General features: G+C 47.5%; 1 protein-coding gene across 5 annotated transcripts in view; it reads left to right on the top strand.

Annotated features, from left to right (window-relative positions):
- The window catches only part of TOX2 (TOX high mobility group box family member 2), a 233,546-nt gene that overhangs the window by 138,715 nt on the left and 77,968 nt on the right, over nt 1-16,863 (top strand). For all 5 annotated transcript variants that reach the window (XM_027771473.1, XM_027771474.1, XM_006147578.3 and 2 more), the window contains exon 2: nt 6,449-6,514. In XM_027771473.1, the coding sequence (XP_027627274.1) occupies nt 6,476-6,514 (39 nt within the window). In that variant the 5' untranslated portion in view covers nt 6,449-6,475. The remainder of the gene's footprint in view (nt 1-6,448; nt 6,515-16,863) is intronic.

The following is a 16,863-nucleotide window of genomic DNA, read 5'->3' as shown; positions in this document are numbered from 1 at the left end:
CATCTCAGGGGTTCTGACTGTGGGCCTGTGTGGGTGGTGACGTGGTCATTGTGATGAGGAAGTGCTGGAGAAAGAGCAGGTTTGTGCACGTGTCATGAGTTCAGGGTTGAATGTGTTGAATTTGAGATGCCTGTGGACCCAATGAGGGAGATGAGATGTCCAAGGGGAACTCGTACATCAGAATCAGTAGGTAAGGTGTCTGGAGATGAGGTCTGAGAGTCAGTGACTTGTTACAACCCCAAGAAGCCATGGAATGTCCAGGGAAAGCGTGAATAGAGCGAGGGGGAAATACGAGACCCACTTATCAGACCATCCCATTCACCCAGGCACTCACTCCTCCAGGCATCCACCTGTGCATCCCAAACACCCATCCTAAGCATCCATCCATGTTTCTCATCCATTATCCGAATCATCTTCCTATAGACTTGACTTCACACTCACCCAGTCATCTTGTCTCATCCATCCATTCATCCACTCCTCCCTGTCATCCAGCCAAAACCACGCCCATCTACTCATCCAGCCATCCAGCCATTCCTTCATCCATTCACAAGCCAGCTCATTAATGATGAATGATTTTGATACTGACTACACGCTGAAATCATAATATTGTGACTATAGTGGGTTAAATAAAGCAAATCATTGAAGTTTATCTCACTTGTTTATATTTGCTTTGTAGACTGGCTACCAGAACATGTAAAATGATATATGTGGCTCACACGTGTGACTGGGTTATACCTCCATTGGACAGTGCTAATTTATGTAATCTGTCATCCATCCATCATCCATTTATCCATTCCACCCATCCTGTCCTTTAGCCCCTCCCTCTTTCATCCTTTCACCCACCCCTTTATAACATCTGTCCATCCCACAGATTTGATTGGCACTTGTCACAGACCGGTGACTGTGGATTGTAAGAGTGAGGAAACGGAGGCTTAGCGCAGTTAAGGAACTTGCCCAGTGTGGCGAGTTAGAACTCTCTAAGGGATCCGATTCTCTAAGATCATGGTTCTTCACATTTCATGTTGGCTGCCTATTTGCTAAGTTTCCTTAAAGATGAGAAATGTTGTAAAAATAAAAAATTAAAATAAAAAGATCTTTGGGGGAACATGGTGTGCCTAGGTAGGTGGGAGGTGGCTGTTAGAGGAGGGTCCTGAAGCCCTGTTCCCTGAGGGGAACACCTCGAGTTGGGAGAGATGGACCCTTTAGAAACTCCTCTGAGCTGTATCCCTGGTGGCCGTCACGAAAGGGTTACCCGTACACATTCGATATTTGCAAAAATATGGGTTCTTTCAGATTCCAAAACTCATTTCCATGACAAAACTCTTGGGAAGAGAAGATGAAGGCCTGGCTTTTGCGGAACAATCTTCCAGCTGTAATGAGGACTGAAGATGGCAATGGGAAAAGGAATTATAATTAGAATATGAAATGGGGAAAATTAATCTATTCCAGTCAGTGGTAAGAGGATGTTCTCCTGGCGTTTCATGGAAAGTCTTAGGCTGCTGTTCCCCCTACAGTTTTTCCTTTTTTACACATTCAAAAGCACACAGAAGGTTGTGTGGTGTGAAAAAAAGATGTTTGACTGAGGGGCCGATACATTGTGACACATGCCCAGAATTCCGGTTCATGCGTGTCTTGGTTTTGTGTGTCTCTCCATGCACTCGCAGGACATGTTTGTGTTCACGTTTGCTGTGAGACCGGTTGCACGTGTGTGGTGTATTTATACACATCTGGGCATGCACCCTTTCCCATGTGTGCATGCTGTGGGTGCTGTCATGTACCACAAGTGCACACTCGTGTTTGTGCTGTGTGCCCATGGTTTGTGTTGCACGTGGATATAGTACATGTGTGACCGGGTGCTGTTTTGGTTGCCATGTTGTGGATGACATGGGTCCATCCCAACATGGGTTTGTGGTGCATGCGTGTGTCCCTTTGCTTGTGCGTACTGCATACCTTTGTGTTCACACTCAGCTTACTCAGTGTGGTAGGTGTAGATGTGAGTGTTTTTGCTCTTGTCTGTGTACACATGGATGGAAGAGGTGGCCCTGTTGTGTCTGAGGGCAGAGGTGGCTTTGTGACCCTCCCTCAGCTTACCCGAAGTTCATTCCCCCAGAAAGAATCCCACACGACACAGGCTGAGGGAACAACATTGCTTTGTATTTGAGGTCAAGGCCGAGTTCAGAATGGCTGAGTGGCTTTGACCGCTAAGCGTTGGTCTTTAGTGTCCCAGAGGCCAAGCCTGATGAAACCCAGGAGCCTCCAGGGTCCCTTTCTGTCTTCCCTTCCACTTCGGGAGCTCTGACATGGTGGACTCCGAGCAGAGAGGAGCAGACCACGTGTCTTCCCTCTCCAGGAGCTCAGGAGCAGGTCCCAGGCTCAGCATGCTCTCCGGGCTCTGTGCTAGGCACCCAGGGTAACTGAACTGAGACTGACCCAGCCCTGCCTTGGGATCCTCTGCCCACTTCTCAAATCCTCCTTGAAAGCTGGAAGCAAGTTTCCTTCAGCCCATAGTGAGACAGCTCTTTCTTAGAGGGTGGCTGAACAGGGGAGTGAAGGGATAAGCCCTGAAGGTTTTTAGAGATGTCTTTCCCTCTGTTCTTTTGGTACGTATTTCTGTATTTTTAAAAGGAATGATTTTTATTTACCTTTATTTATTTGTTCATTTTTAAAAATTTTAATTTGACCGTAGAGGGACCGAGAGAGAGAGAGAGAGAGAGAGTGAGAAAGCAAGCTGCCAGATCCAGGACTTGAACCACTGTCAGCCATGTGAGAGTCCAGTGCCTTTAACCACCACGCCACCTGCCAGCCCTCGACATATTTGTGTATTTTTAACTCACACCATACTGTTTTATTGCTATTGCTTTATAAAATGTTTCAAATATTTAGTCTTCTGGGCCAGCCAGTGGCGTGATGGTTAAAGTGGCCAGACTGCATGTGGACAACTCTGTGGTTTGGACCTGGGACTGGAGAACCATGCCAGGTGTGTTTGTGTGCATGCTCAACATCCCAAAAGGAGGGAGAGATGGAAGAGAAGGGATTCCAGAGAGACCATTCCCCATGGGGGCTGCTTTCTCACTTTTTCTCTCTGTCTCTCTCTGGCAAGTGCATACACCCTCCAGCAAAAATTAACAAGAAGAAAAAAAAAAAAACTTGGTCTTCTTCCATTTCCAATTAATCTTTATATTCAAATAGACTTACACATTATGTATTTTCTTTTTAAGTTTTACTTTCATTGAAGTGATTCATGGTCATGGTGACCTACCAGTGGCAGCAGGAGCTTGTGGTGAAAGTTCCCGACCCTGCCCGAGTACAGTCCCATTTCTGAAAGCCTGTGCCATGCCTGGGAGATTCAGAGCTGAGCAAGACACAGTTCCAGACTCCATACTGTTCCTGCTCTCGGACAGAGAGCGCATATGGAGACAATGAAGCTGTGAGAGGGACAGCCACAGGAGACAAGACTATGGCAGGCCTCCTGGAGGAGGTGGCCTCTGAGCGGGGTCTTGAAGCAGAACTCTGGGGGCAATGTGTGGACGGAGCCCTGCATTTAGGGTCAGCGTCCAGACTCTTGGCATGGCACGGGCTTCTCTTTTGCTAATCCAGCACGGAGGGACTCTGCTTGTCCCTGTGCTGGGGAGGTACGTGGGCATAACTGCCAGTGCCATCACCTAGATGGGCGGACTGACCTGGAAAGGGGCTGACTGAATGTCGTAGTGCCTGTCTCATTCATTCATTCATTCATTCATTCAACAAGTGTCCAGGAGCTTAGGAGGCAGCAGCTCATAGAGGACTAAGATCCCGGACCTCTGGGGCTTCTATTTTAGTAGGCAGAATCCAACGATAAACAATGACTGTGGTAAATAAGTAAATTATGCCAAGTGTTAGATGGGAAAAGGGCCGAGGGACATAGAGCACAGTAAAGCAAGGGAATGGGCACGGAGGTGGCGATGGAGGTGGTGTGGGTCCTCAGAGCCCGCCAGGGATGGGACTGGCACCTGACCGGCTGTTGAGCACAGCTTCTCTGAGGGAGGAGGACTGGGTGCTTGAATGTGAGACTGCGGATTTTCACACCCTTCGCGAGGGCAGCTTGGTGACTCCTGCCAATGGTATGGATGCATGTACATTGCACCCAGCCATCATACAAATGAGCCCCACAGATAACTGCACACCCATGACGAATGCACAGAAACCTTCATGGCAGCCATGTTGGACTCGCGAAAGACTAGGAACACCACAGCTACCTGTGTCTCAGCTGGTTCAGTATCTACGTCCAACGCATGCTGTGGATACTGGGTAGCAGAAGAAGGGGCTCGGTTCTAATATAAGACGTTTTCCAGGATGTGTTGCTAAGAGAGAAAAAAGGTGCAAAACGATGTGTATATATGTGCTGTCATCTGTATGAAAGAAGTGACTAAATTGTGTATCTGCAACCTGTCTCCGCAGGGTGTAAAGAAGAGTAGGCACAGTTGTCTCTGGGGAGGACAGTGGAGAGCTGGGAGCTGGGGTGGGGTTGCTTTTTAACATTTTTCCGAACTGTGAATATGTCCTTATAAACACGTCATTCAATTAAAAAAAAAAAAAAAAAAGGCCTCTTGCTGTTGGGGCCCCAACTCACAACCCATCACCAGCCAGTGCAGTTGTCTCCTGCCAGCCAGTGGCTTGAAGCTGGTACAGTTCTCTGGAGAATTGCTCTTGCCCCATGGGAGCCATCTTGCCTAGCTTGTGCCTCCCATGTCCCCTCAAGGCAGCCCAAGGCCAATGGCTGACTGACACGAGTTATAAAAGCCTGCCCCTTGCTTCCTGTGGGGATGCCGCAGGACAGTTCATGCCCAGAGTCCCCTGGGGAACAGGTGGAAGCCCATCAGCTGGGACCCCCTCCTTGCTTAGCTCCACCCACTGCTGGTCCTGCTTCTCTTCCACGTGTGCAGGTCATGCCTACAGAGCATTCCCTTAAAACGCAGGTGCATTTGATCCTTGCCTGAGGCTCTGCTTCTAGAGAACTTCATCTAGGACACCCATCTCAAGGAAAGTGAACCAACCAGAATGGAGTCGAGCACTCTGTAGGTTGGCATGTTGGGTCAGGTGCTCTCAAAGCAGCCGCCTGTGCAGAGGGACCAGCTGCCATTGACCCAGTTTGACAGCTGAGGAAGCTCAGAAGTTTAGACCCTGGCTCATGATGACATGCATCAGGGCAAAGAGGAAGCCAATGTCCTCCAAGTCCCCATTCCTCCCACTGTCCCTGCCCATAATATTATTTCCACTTTTTTTTTTTGAGAGGGGTTTTTTTTTTTTTTCACTATAGGGCGCTTGCGCTCGCCAGACAGACAGAGAGAGACATAGAGACAGAAAGCGAGAAATCACCCCCCAGGGGGGATGGTCCCTCCGCAATCCCTTCTCCTCCATTCTCCTCCCGGGATCTTAGGCACGCACGCACATGCACCCGGCGTGAGTTTTAAGCCACCGGGTCTGGGACACGAACCGCGGTCGACTACGTGGGAGGCCAGCGACATAGCCATTATGCTAACTGCTGGTTCCCGCTGCCCATAATATTATTTCCCCTTTTTTTTTTGAGAGGGGTTTTTTTTTTTTTTCACTATAGGGCGCTTGCGCTCGCCAGACAGACAGAGAGAGACATAGAGACAGAAAGCGAGAAATCACCCCCCAGGGGGGATGGTCCCTCCGCAATCCCTTCTCCTCCATTCTCCTCCCGGGATCTTAGGCACGCACGCACATGCACCCGGCGTGAGTTTTAAGCCACCGGGTCTGGGACACGAACCGCGGTCGACTACGTGGGAGGCCAGCGACATAGCCATTATGCTAACTGCTGGTTCCCGCTGCCCATAATATTATTTGAAATCTTCCAGAACCCAGTCTGGAAAGCTTCCCTGAATACAGGATTGTAATTCTTATACTGTAGTTTCCACCTTAGTTTTCAGTGTCTGTGGCCAGGCATGGCCCTAGGAGCCAGGATGGGGTAGGTGAGGGGGCAAAGCCACTTAGGATGACAAGACCTAGAGGGCATGCCTGGGGCAGGCTGTCATGATCCCTAAGCCCTGGAGAGCTACCCACCCCACGCTCCAACACATGTGGGATTCCAGTGCTAACTTTTCCTGACATCATTTTGGCCAAGAGAGATGCTTATATAATTCCAGGAGGGACCAGGCAGGGTCTATGGGCAAGGTGCAGAGGGCAGAGAAGTCTTCTGTCTTCCTTCTAAGTGTGATTATCAGTGCTAACCTGAGCCCCTGGGAGCTGTAGAACAGGGCTGCCCCACCCCTCCCAGAGAGGACTTGCTGAAACAGGACCTGGGCATCCTGGGTTTCCATCTTTGCTCCTCGGGCCCCCCAGCCTTGAGCATTCAGTCTCCAACTTCCTCGGGCTGCTTCTCCTAGTAAACATCTTTAACATCTCTTTGAGCACATCTTAATTGGAGCCACTTTTCTCTCTCTCCTAGTTTGATGGTGACAGTGCCTACGTGGGGATGAGTGACGGAAACCCAGAGCTCCTGTCAACCAGCCAGGTGGGTGCCCCGTCTTTCCTGAGCCAGGGTCTAAGCCTTGGGCTGGCAGGAGCCGAGCTGCTCCTGGGGTGCAGGAGGGAGGGGTGCAGAGTGGTGAGGGCATAGCCTACTTCTGTTCTCTCTTAGAACGTTCAAGAATATCAGTTGAGTCCCTTTGAGATGGGCAATCAAACTGGCAGTAGAGTGCTTTCTGCAAATCAACTGCCTGGCTGCTGCCGGCTTTAAGTGGACGTCCTTGAGAACTTGATGAGACTGGCAGCGTGTTGCATGCATTTCCCGTGCTCAGAGGGGAGTCTGCAGCAGCAGTGAGCAAGCGTCCTGTGCTCCCTGGGGTGCCACCTCTGGCTAGCACATAGCACCGAGGAACACGCTCTGGTGAGGATGCAGCCTGCCCCTGCACAGCTGTGCAAGGTTCTCTCACCCACCTGGAGTTGCCTAATGGCACAAGGGGAGGTCATGGCCATGGCACAAAAGTTTCCTGTGAGGTCTTCCTCAGTGGTGCAGGGGACTCAGCCATCCTGGGCGAGGCTGCCCCAAACCCGGCCCAAACCTCTGAAGGCCACAGATGCCCATTGAATCAGTTCTCCACTGAGAACCTTATCTCCGAAAATGAACATTCTCTGCATTGGGAACTTCCTCACTGTAGACTCTGATGCCTCAGAGGGTTCTCACTGCAGAATATACCAGGGAGGGTCTTTGCTGCAGGCCAGGACCCCAGGCAGCATTGTCCTTGGAGGCCGATGGCCCAGAGAGGGTTCTCTGAGCAGAATATAGTATGGGGAGGGTCCTCACTGCAGGCCAGGTGCTCACTGCAGGCTATTGCGTCTTGGACAGTTCCCTAAGGCAGCTCTGCTTGCAAGGTGGAGCCAGCTCAGGGTGCTGGGTGGAATGCCAAGGAATTCCATAGCTGCCAGGGAGCTAGGGGAGCTGGGGGGCAAACCTGGCCCTGGAGCTCCACCATCTTCTATATCATTGTGGGAGCTGTGGCAGTCCAGTTGGGTGAGCCTTCAGTCATCATTTTCAGATGGGGAAAGAATTGTGCCCTATTCTGAGGCAGGTCCCCTGGGGGCATAGGTAAGACATGGGCCCTCAGCCCTTTGAGAGCATTACCACTGCGGGGTGGGAGCTCTACTGCATGGCTACCCTGCTCACACAGGGCCACACCGTGTCCCTTTTTTGTCCTGTCCCCATGTGTCATGTTGCTGCTGCGAAGTCACCTCTATGCTGCATTGACATGTGCTGGTCTGTGAGAGTGGTGGGCATGACTCTACGTCCTAGATTTGTCATTTGAGAAAAATCCACTAAGGATACTTAATTGTCCATACTCTGCTTGGAAACGTCTCTCAAAAGTCCAGAGCTCACCCAAGTATATCTTCTGAGCCTTTTTGCAGTGCTTACATTGCCTTTTGTTAACACATTGAGTGCTGGCTTCCAGAAGCATGCTACAGTAAAGCTGGTTCTGGCTCAGAACCTGATGGAAGTGTTGGCGCTGACGTCCTGTCCAGAAAGGGAAGGTGGACTCAGTGGGGTTCTGTGTGTGCTCAAGGCTTGGGCAGAGGGAACACAGTCCTTTGATGAGGAAGTGCAGGGCAAATAAATATCATTCTCTCAAACCATTAATAGGAACATCTCAAATGGTAAAATGCTGTTAGCCCAGCGTTTTACCATTTGCAAAGCTTTCTCAGTAGTTGTTAGCTGATCTGCACAATGCCCCTGAGAATGAGTAGACATTATCAGTGAGGCCACTTTATACATGAGGCTCAAGGGTGTTGACCAGCACAGCCAACGTGACTCAGCCAGGGAGTGATCCAACTGGGATTTGAACCTGCACAGCTGGGATGCAAAGCTCCACATGTTTACCTTGCCCTGCCTACTGAGAGCCCCATTCTCGTCCAAGGCTGCCACTAACTTGCTTCAGTCTAAATGCCACTTCCTCAGAGAGCTCTTTGTGACTTTCAAATCCAAGTTAGGTCCCCTCCCCGTGTTTCTGTCTTCTGGCACCAGGTCATTTTAATTCCTGGTGCTCGTCCCTGTCTGTGGTCATCTATTGATCTGTGAGTTGGCTCGGCTAATATCTGATGTCCCCACTGAACGGTGACCTCCATGGGAAAGGGTCTGGTCTCTCTTACTCACGCTGTATTTCCCAGTGGGCTACAGTGTCTAGCACATAGAGGCACTCAGGAAATGAGTGACTGTGTCCCTTTCTTTTCTCTGGACTTCAGTTTCACTAACAATGGAACAAGGTGATTGGACTTTCTGGGGGTCCATCAAAATATTTTGTGCTAAAAGGTCTCCCTAATTATACCTTTAAGAAGAAGACATTAGGATTCTTGAGATTAATTCTGCCCAATAGCTGAGCTAACCTTAATATTATCAAATCTTGCTATTACAATCCAGACTCTTTATAACTTGTCAATAGGTTTTTGCTGCTCAAAACATAGAGACTTGAAATATATTTATTTCGTTCATGATTCCATGGGTTGGCAGTTTGGCAGGGCTCAGCTGGGTGACTCTCCTGGCCAGCTGGGCTCACGTAAGTGGCAGCAATCAGTGTGGCCTGGCTGTTGGGTGTGGGGTCTCACTTCTGCCTCACATGGTCTCTCATCCCTCAGTAGGGTAGCCCAAGGTTGTTCACACGATAGGAGAAAGGTTCCCAGAGCAGTAAGAATGGAAGTTGCAAGATCACTTGGTGAGAGATTGGAACCAGCACACAGCTACTTTCAGCATATTCTGTTGGTCAAAGCCAGACACAAGGAATGGGGAAATTGACTGTCTCTTGATGGAAGGGGCTTAGAAAGCCTTGTCATCTTTTTATAAACCACCACCTGTAGGAAACATGTAGTTCACACTGAATTTGTTGAAGTATAACTTAGACTCTTTGGGGACCTACAGCTCCCCATGACTTATAGGGACGCTATTGGTCTCTAGTCTTTAATGGCAAAATCTCTGTATATTTCCTTCTGGTCTTTTCCTGGAGGGCTTGCTTGAACTCCCATACACACACACATGGACACTCTCTTTACCATGTGTTGCCTCATTGACAGCAGAAATTGTATTATCTCAGTTGCTGAAGGACTGGTGTAAACGTGGGCAAAATGAAGTTTTCATAGCCAATAGAGGATTCAGAGGATGAACATTCTAACTCCTACAAAATGCATTTTTATAAATACAATTAATTATAAGGTTCACTCATTCAGCAAATAGTTATTGGGCACCTATTATGTGCAAGCCTCTGGATATGAGTAGAAAGCTGTTTCTGGAAAGCATTTGCTTCCAGAATATCCAGTTTTATTGCATTACAAACCTGCTCTTTAATGGCACACTTCTGAACACCATCTTCTTAGGAACTGCTATTGAGGCAAAGGCTTCCATGGGGTATGTATTGTCCAAGTGTGTCCTTTTTCTTAAACTTTCAAATCAGGGAACCAGCAGGTGGCATGGTGGTTGACCACATAGTTGACTGCAGTTCGAGTCCCAGATCTGGTGACTTGAAACTCATGCTAGGCTCCTGTGCAGCTTGCCCAAAATCCTTGGAGGAGACCGGAGGAGAAGGAATGGTGTCGTGGCCATCCCCCCTGGGGGCGATTTCCCATTTTTCCTTTCACTGTTTCTCTGTCTGTCTGGTGAATGCACATGCCCTGTGGTTAAAAACAAAACAAAACAACAAAACAAAAACAAACCTTAAGGAAAAAATAATAAAAGGGGGACCAGTTGATGATGTAGTGGCTAGGTCACTGGACTTCCACATAGCTGACTGCGGTTCGAGTCCTGGACCTGGTGGCTTCAAACTCATACAGGGTCCGTGTGTGTGCATGCCCAAGATCCCAGGAGATGACTTCTCACTTTCCTTCTCACTGTCTTTTTCTGTCTGACTCTCTTTCTCTAGCAAGTACACATGCCCTAAGGCAAAAACCTCCAAAAGAACAAAAAAAATGTTCAAATCAGATCTTACGGACTTGAAGTTTCTTTTCAAACGTATGCTCCATTGTTCAGTTTTAGCAAGTCATAAAACTTATGTATAACTGTCTTAGCTTTTACAAATGATCACTTTCCCCCATATTCTCTGGACCATGTGTTTCTTTTGTACCAGACTCACCTTGGTGGTCTGAGAAAGAGATGGTTCTCAGGCGGGGCTGCAGTTCCATCTGCAACTTTTCAGGGTGAAAGCCTGGGAGAGATCAGACTTTCCTCCCGTAGAGAGCAGTCCCTGTCTGGGAGTTGCAGGATTTGGTATTTTGGGTTATGTGACCCAGGAAGAGTCCCCTTCTCTCTGGGGTAGGGTGAAGAGGAAAGGAAGTGAGCTTGGGAGTCCAAGACCTGGATTGAAATTCCAGCCTGTCTGTGCCCCAGCACGAGCCAGATACCCTTCTGCGGGTGATGTCAGCATCCCGTCCAATGGGAAGAGCAATGGCCGCCTCCTGGGGCGTGATAGGAGATGAGGTGTATGCTGCGGATTCTCTGGTCCAGTCCGTTCACAGACCAGGCCACCTACCACCTAGCTGCTATGAGTGTTGCCTGCTGGCTACTCACAACTTCTCTGGAAAATTGGCCCCTGCCAGAAGGGAACTGTGAACCAGAAGAGGCGGCAGGGGGTGGGCTAGAGGCTGGCCTCTTTTCTCTAGAAGTGACTGACTCTGCAGCTCCCCATGAGATCCAGCCGGCTCGCACAGAGCCCAGCAGAGACCGCAACCTTGCTCACTCCTCTGCCCATCCTGCTGCCCTCGCCCCCAGAGCCTCCTCCCAGAAGTTGCGTTCCTAGGAACGCAGGAACCACTTCAAAGGAATCTAAACTAAGAGAGTCTGTAAAGCACCAGTGTTTGGGAAAACTGGTTATGACTTATTTTTATTGTTTTTATCGCCATAAATAATGCTTTGGTCACACTCGAGGAGTCTCTGGTCACCTCCGGGCTCATTTACAACTCTGTGCCTGTGTGTGCCCTGTTTCCTCTGATGGGAATCCCCTAGTCATTTCCTCCAAACAAATGTTTATTTGTTCTTTCAGGGACGTACTGCAAATGCCACCTCCTCGCTACAGTCGTCCTGGCTCTGGGTAGAGTTCCACTCTTGCATCTCTAAATACCACTTCTACTGAAGTTCTCAGGATTTTCCTAAGAATCGCTAAAAGAACTTGTGTATATGTGTGCGGAACAGAGATTCAGGAGCAGAGGAAACTGATCGAGATTGAATGACACGATCAGATTTTCCATTTTGAAAGCTCCCAATGGCAAGAGTGGATACCAGGAGACCAATTGGAAGGGTTTGGTCATTGGCCAGGTGAAAGACCACGTTGTCCTAGATTGTCATAGAGGCAGAGGAGATGGGAAGAAGTGGATGGATCTGAGATGCATTTTGGAAATTAAGTTAGTAGGTCTTGATGATGACAGATGTAGTGGGAGGAATAGAGGAGTAAAGGATGACTCCCAGGCTTCTGATGTGGGCCCATTTTCTAAGTTGGGGAAGGCCCAGGGAGGTGAGGCTTGATAAGGTCCACATTGCACATGTTACACTTGCAATGCTTAACCATGTGGAGATGCCCATGTGGTAGATGGTTGTATGAGTTTGGAGCTCATGGGAGAAGCCAGTTGGGAAGTCCTTAGCCCATCCTCCTTGCGAGTGGAAGAGATCTATGAAGAGAGACAGGAAGAGTGAGAGGAGCAGAGGGTCTATGAGTCCTTCCTCTTGAAAGTGCGTTAATTAACAGTCAGTACTCTTATGTGCTGAGCTCCAACATCTGAAGGCAAAGCAGAGGACAAGACTATGAAGGAAGTTTAGAAGGAGCTGTCTGAAAAGCAGGAGACAAACACGGAGTTTTTGAAGCCAAGGGCAGAGTGTTTCAAGAAAAAGAAAAGGGGCCTGGGGAAAAACGATGCTAGATACTTATCTCCTTCCCTATCAAAGGATACATCTTAATCAAAGATTTAAATGTATTCAAGGAAACCAGAGAGGTACCCAACAAAATAGACCTTAGACTATACTTTGCAACTTTAGAGCAGAGAGGTATTTCTGTGACTCAAAGCCTTAGAAGAAAAGACCCTAGTTGGAGGTGGCATGGTGGTTAAGGTGGCTGGATCCCACACAGCTGACTATGTGGTTTGAGTCCCAGACCCAGTGGCATGTGTATGTATGTCCAATATCCTGAAAGGAGAGAGAGATGGAGGAGGAGGGACTGCAGTGTGATTCCCCTTGGGGGGGTACATTCTCATTTTTTTCCTCTCTCTCTGTCTCTCTCTGATGAGCACACATGTAGCAGTAAAGTTTTTAAAAAGAAGAAAAGACCTATAAGTTGAACCATAAATTAATATGAAACACCTTTTTATGACCAAAACAGCATGAGTCAAAGCAAAAGAGAAATGAGAAGTATGGCAAGAATATTTTCAACTCACACCATAGTGGAAGGACTAATCCCCCTAAAACATAGTTGCTAGAGAAAAGAAAGAGAAGGTAATATGAACCAGTAGTTTTCAGAAAAGGAAATATTAATAGGTCTTAGATGAAAAGATGCTAAGAATAGTTCATGAAGACACAGATTAAAACTAGCATTTGTCACCTATCACTGATAAAAATCTAAAGGTCTAAAACATTCGGTCAGAATTTCTGTGGACAAACATAATTTTTATATACTGCTATGGGAGGATAAATGGACATAATCCCTCAGGAGAGCGAATTGGCAACATGTATCAATATTACAAATTGATTGACTGCTAACTCAGCAATTCTTCTTTTGTAAAATACATCCTCTAGTTGTATTTGTACGCACGAGAAATGACACACTTTAGAGTTTTATGCTGGTATTGCTTATAAGGGCAAAATATGGAAAACAACCTAAATACCCAATAATATGGGGCTGGTTAAATACATTATGTGCATCTATTAACTGGCATACCATGTGGCTATAAATAAAGAATAAAGAAATTCAAGTGATATTGAAGTTAATTAGATGCATTATTTATGGAAAAAAAAGCAGTAAATAGAGTATGTTACTATTTTTGTGAAAAAGGTAATAAACCGAATGTGTCTGCTTGTATTTGATTAAAGTGACTGGAAGGCTACATGGAAAATAATAACAGCTGCTGTGTGTGTTGTGCGTGCTTATATGTGTGTACAAACACACGAGTGCAGATGTGTGTGTGGTGTGGAAACTGGGCAGGTGGTGGACAGAGATAGAAAAGGGACTTTTTGGCATACCTCTTTATATTGCGAAGGGTTTAAACTATGAAGATGTGTTATGACTTCAAAAACTTAAAAGTTAAACAAGAAGGAGAAGGTTAATCAAGCCAATTGCTTGAGCGATTGCTGGAGGTGGCAGTTGAAATGTGCCCAGTAGTTTTAGCAAAAAGGAAGTCCTTCTGGACCCTGGTAAGAGCTGCTTGGATGTATTGGGGATGTTGTGCAAGTCCCATGGGTGGATTGGGGAGGGAATAGGATGCGGAGACACATAAACGGTAAGCACAGACAACTCACATGAGAAGTCCAGTTGTTCAGAATGAGGGAAAGGGCCACAGCTCAATGAGATGCGTACTCCATAAGAGGGCTTTTTAGATAGACCAGAGTCTTTAGAATGTTCTATTGTCAGAGAAGAGAGGGTGGAGCTCAGGAGAGGGAAAGGTTTACATTTGTAATGGTTTACATTTGCAGCAGAGGTGGGAGAATTGGGGTCCTGGCCAGAGGTAGAGGCTCTGGCCTTATCAAAGAAAGGGGACTAAGCAAAAGAGGAGTTTGGTTTTGTAGATGGGCTGACTGGGAGCAGAGGGCCGCTGCACTTGAAGGCATCTACCTCTTAGAAGGCATCTACCTCTTAGAAGGCATCTACCTCTTAGAAGGCATCTACCTCTTAGAAGGCATCTACCTCTTAGCACTTGGGTCAAGCATAGACCTAGGTGGGCAGACGGTGCAAACAGGATGCTGGAAGACAGGGAGCTGATCAGCCTGTAGACAGGTGGACGAGAGAGCTCAGATCAGCAGATTTGGGCAAAGGACCAGTGACCTTGAAGTTGCAATCTCCTTCCTAAAGGGCAACGTAGGATGCCTGAGCAGGGAAACAGAGCCGGAGGCCCTGAGTTTGAGCCCCGTTCCCTTCACCTATGCTGGTATGTCTCTGAGCTTCAGTTTCTTTGTGTGGATAATGAGAGATGATCGATTGCTTTTTTTTTTTTTTTTTTTCAGCTCTCACTAATGATGCCAACAATTAACAGTGACCGTGGACCTTACTGGGCTCAGCCATTGGGGCTAAATGTTTCCCACGGCTGGCCTCATTTCATCCTCATATCTAGTCTACCAGGCAGCTACTGTCACTGTCCCCATTTTGCAGATGAGAAAACTTCAGCACACAGAGACAGTGAGATGGTTGAATCTTTTTAAAACAAACAAAAACTCTCCCCAGCCAATGTATCAGGAGGCAGGAGACCTTCCTGTCGTTGTTGAAATTTCAGATTCTAGGCTTAGCAACTCTGGCCTCTGAGTCTGTGTACATTGTAAAGGGCAAAGATGACGTGGCTTTTATTGCTTTAATTAAAACCTGGGTGAAGAGCTCGCGATTCATATTAAAATGAAATTGTGTTTTGCCTGCCTGGTGTAGAGAAGGTAACAGCAGCGATTACTGCTCAGATTACAAACAATCAAAGAGAAAAGGCCTTTTGCGAGCATTTCCTATTAAAGCCACAAACATCACACTTTAAAAATAATTATGGTTGTGTTATCGGAACATGATTCATGAATTCTGAATAAATATGAGAGGCCTTAAAGGAAACTGTTTCAAGGCCATAGATTTTGTTGAAATCTGATGAAATTTAATATCACTTCACAGCCGGAGAATGAAATGCAAGGAGGGGGGAAAACCCTACCCTATGTATATGAAGAGAATTGAGTATATGTCAGACTGAACTAATGAGCTATCGCCCATCAGCTCTTTCCACCTGCTCAGAAAAAATGGACTAGCCTTTCTTGTTTCCATTGAGAGCAAACTGCCAAGAAGGAGTTGGCACTTAGACCTCACCAATCTTAATTTTGCATTCCAGTGGCTAAAAATATATTTCTTTTAATGCTCTGGATTCTGCCTGTGAGATGTGGAACTATTTGAGGGCACAGACACCGAGGCATTAGGGGATGGTTTTGGAGGAGGACCGTAGTTCCACATTTATTCTGCCTCCCCTATAATACAGATCTTTTTCGGACAATGTAGTGAATGTTTACAGCATATAGTTTTGTTTCCTTCCAACTATTATGAGAGAAATTGAATCCCAGGAAACATTCACTCTCTCAAAATGGGATAGAAACAATGAGGATGGTGCTGGAAGTGCATGGGTTGGGGGAGGGGACAGCAGTGGGTTGAAATGTCATTTCAAGCGTTTCTTAAAATCAGCACCCCTGGGACCAGCAGTTAGCGTACTGACTATGTTGCTGAATTCCCATGTAGTCGACCGCAGTTCACGTCCCAGATCCAGTGGCTTAAACTCACGCCGGGCGCATGTGCGTGCGTGCCCAAGATCCCAAGAGGAGAATGGAGGAGAAGGGATTGTGGTATGACCACCCCCCCGCCCCGGGGGGTGATTTCTCGCTTTCTGTCTCTCTGTCTCTGTCTGTCTGGCGAGCACATGCGCTCTATAGCAAAAACCTCTCCAAAAAAAGAAAAAAAGAAAATAAAACAAAGGAAAATAAAAAAACAGCACCCCTTCCCGCTCTCCTACCCACCTTGAACTTAGCATTTTCTGTAGGACCTGTATCTCTGCTGGAAAGGGTGGGAGAATCTCTGGTTTTATATTTGTTCATTGCTCCATAGGAACTCACTCATGACAGGAAGTAGAAAAGAGACAAAAGTGTGGCTTTGCTGGAAAAGCACTGGGTCCTTAGCTTCTGGGAGGGTTAGGAACCTGAGTCTGGCTCCCATTCTTCCTCTCTCATTGTGTGCTCTCAGACGGATCCCTTGCCCTCTCTGGGCGCTGGTTTTTGTATTTGTGAATTGGGGCTGATGGGTATCTCTGAGAGACTTCTCAAGTCATGTCTCATGTCCAAGGGCTTTGCCTCCTCCCACATCTGCCCAAGTGCCTAGGAGGGACAATGGGCTGACCCTACCCAGGTGGACCCCGTGCAGAAGGGACCCCTACATGAGGCTGGTAGTCCTGATCCAGGTTTCAGCCCACAGGGTGGGAGTGGGGGCAACAATGATGAGTTGCTTTTTGTCGATGGCTTTTAGGGAGAGTGACATGAGGAGACAGGCAGACCTGGGCTCAGAGTCTGGTCTTGACATTTCCCGGCTAGAGGAGTGTGGACAAGTTGATCGATTTTTTTTTTTTTTTTTTTGGGGAGGTTTTTGCTATAGGGTATGGGTACTTGCAAGACAGCCAGCGAGAGAC

Source organism: Tupaia chinensis, unplaced genomic scaffold (assembly GCF_000334495.1).
Source record: "Tupaia chinensis unplaced genomic scaffold, TupChi_1.0 Scaffold000216_1, whole genome shotgun sequence".
Lineage (NCBI taxonomy): Eukaryota > Metazoa > Chordata > Mammalia > Scandentia > Tupaiidae > Tupaia > Tupaia belangeri.
The sequence above is the reverse complement of the archived record's forward strand: the minus strand, read 5'-3'. Positions and strand labels throughout refer to the sequence as shown.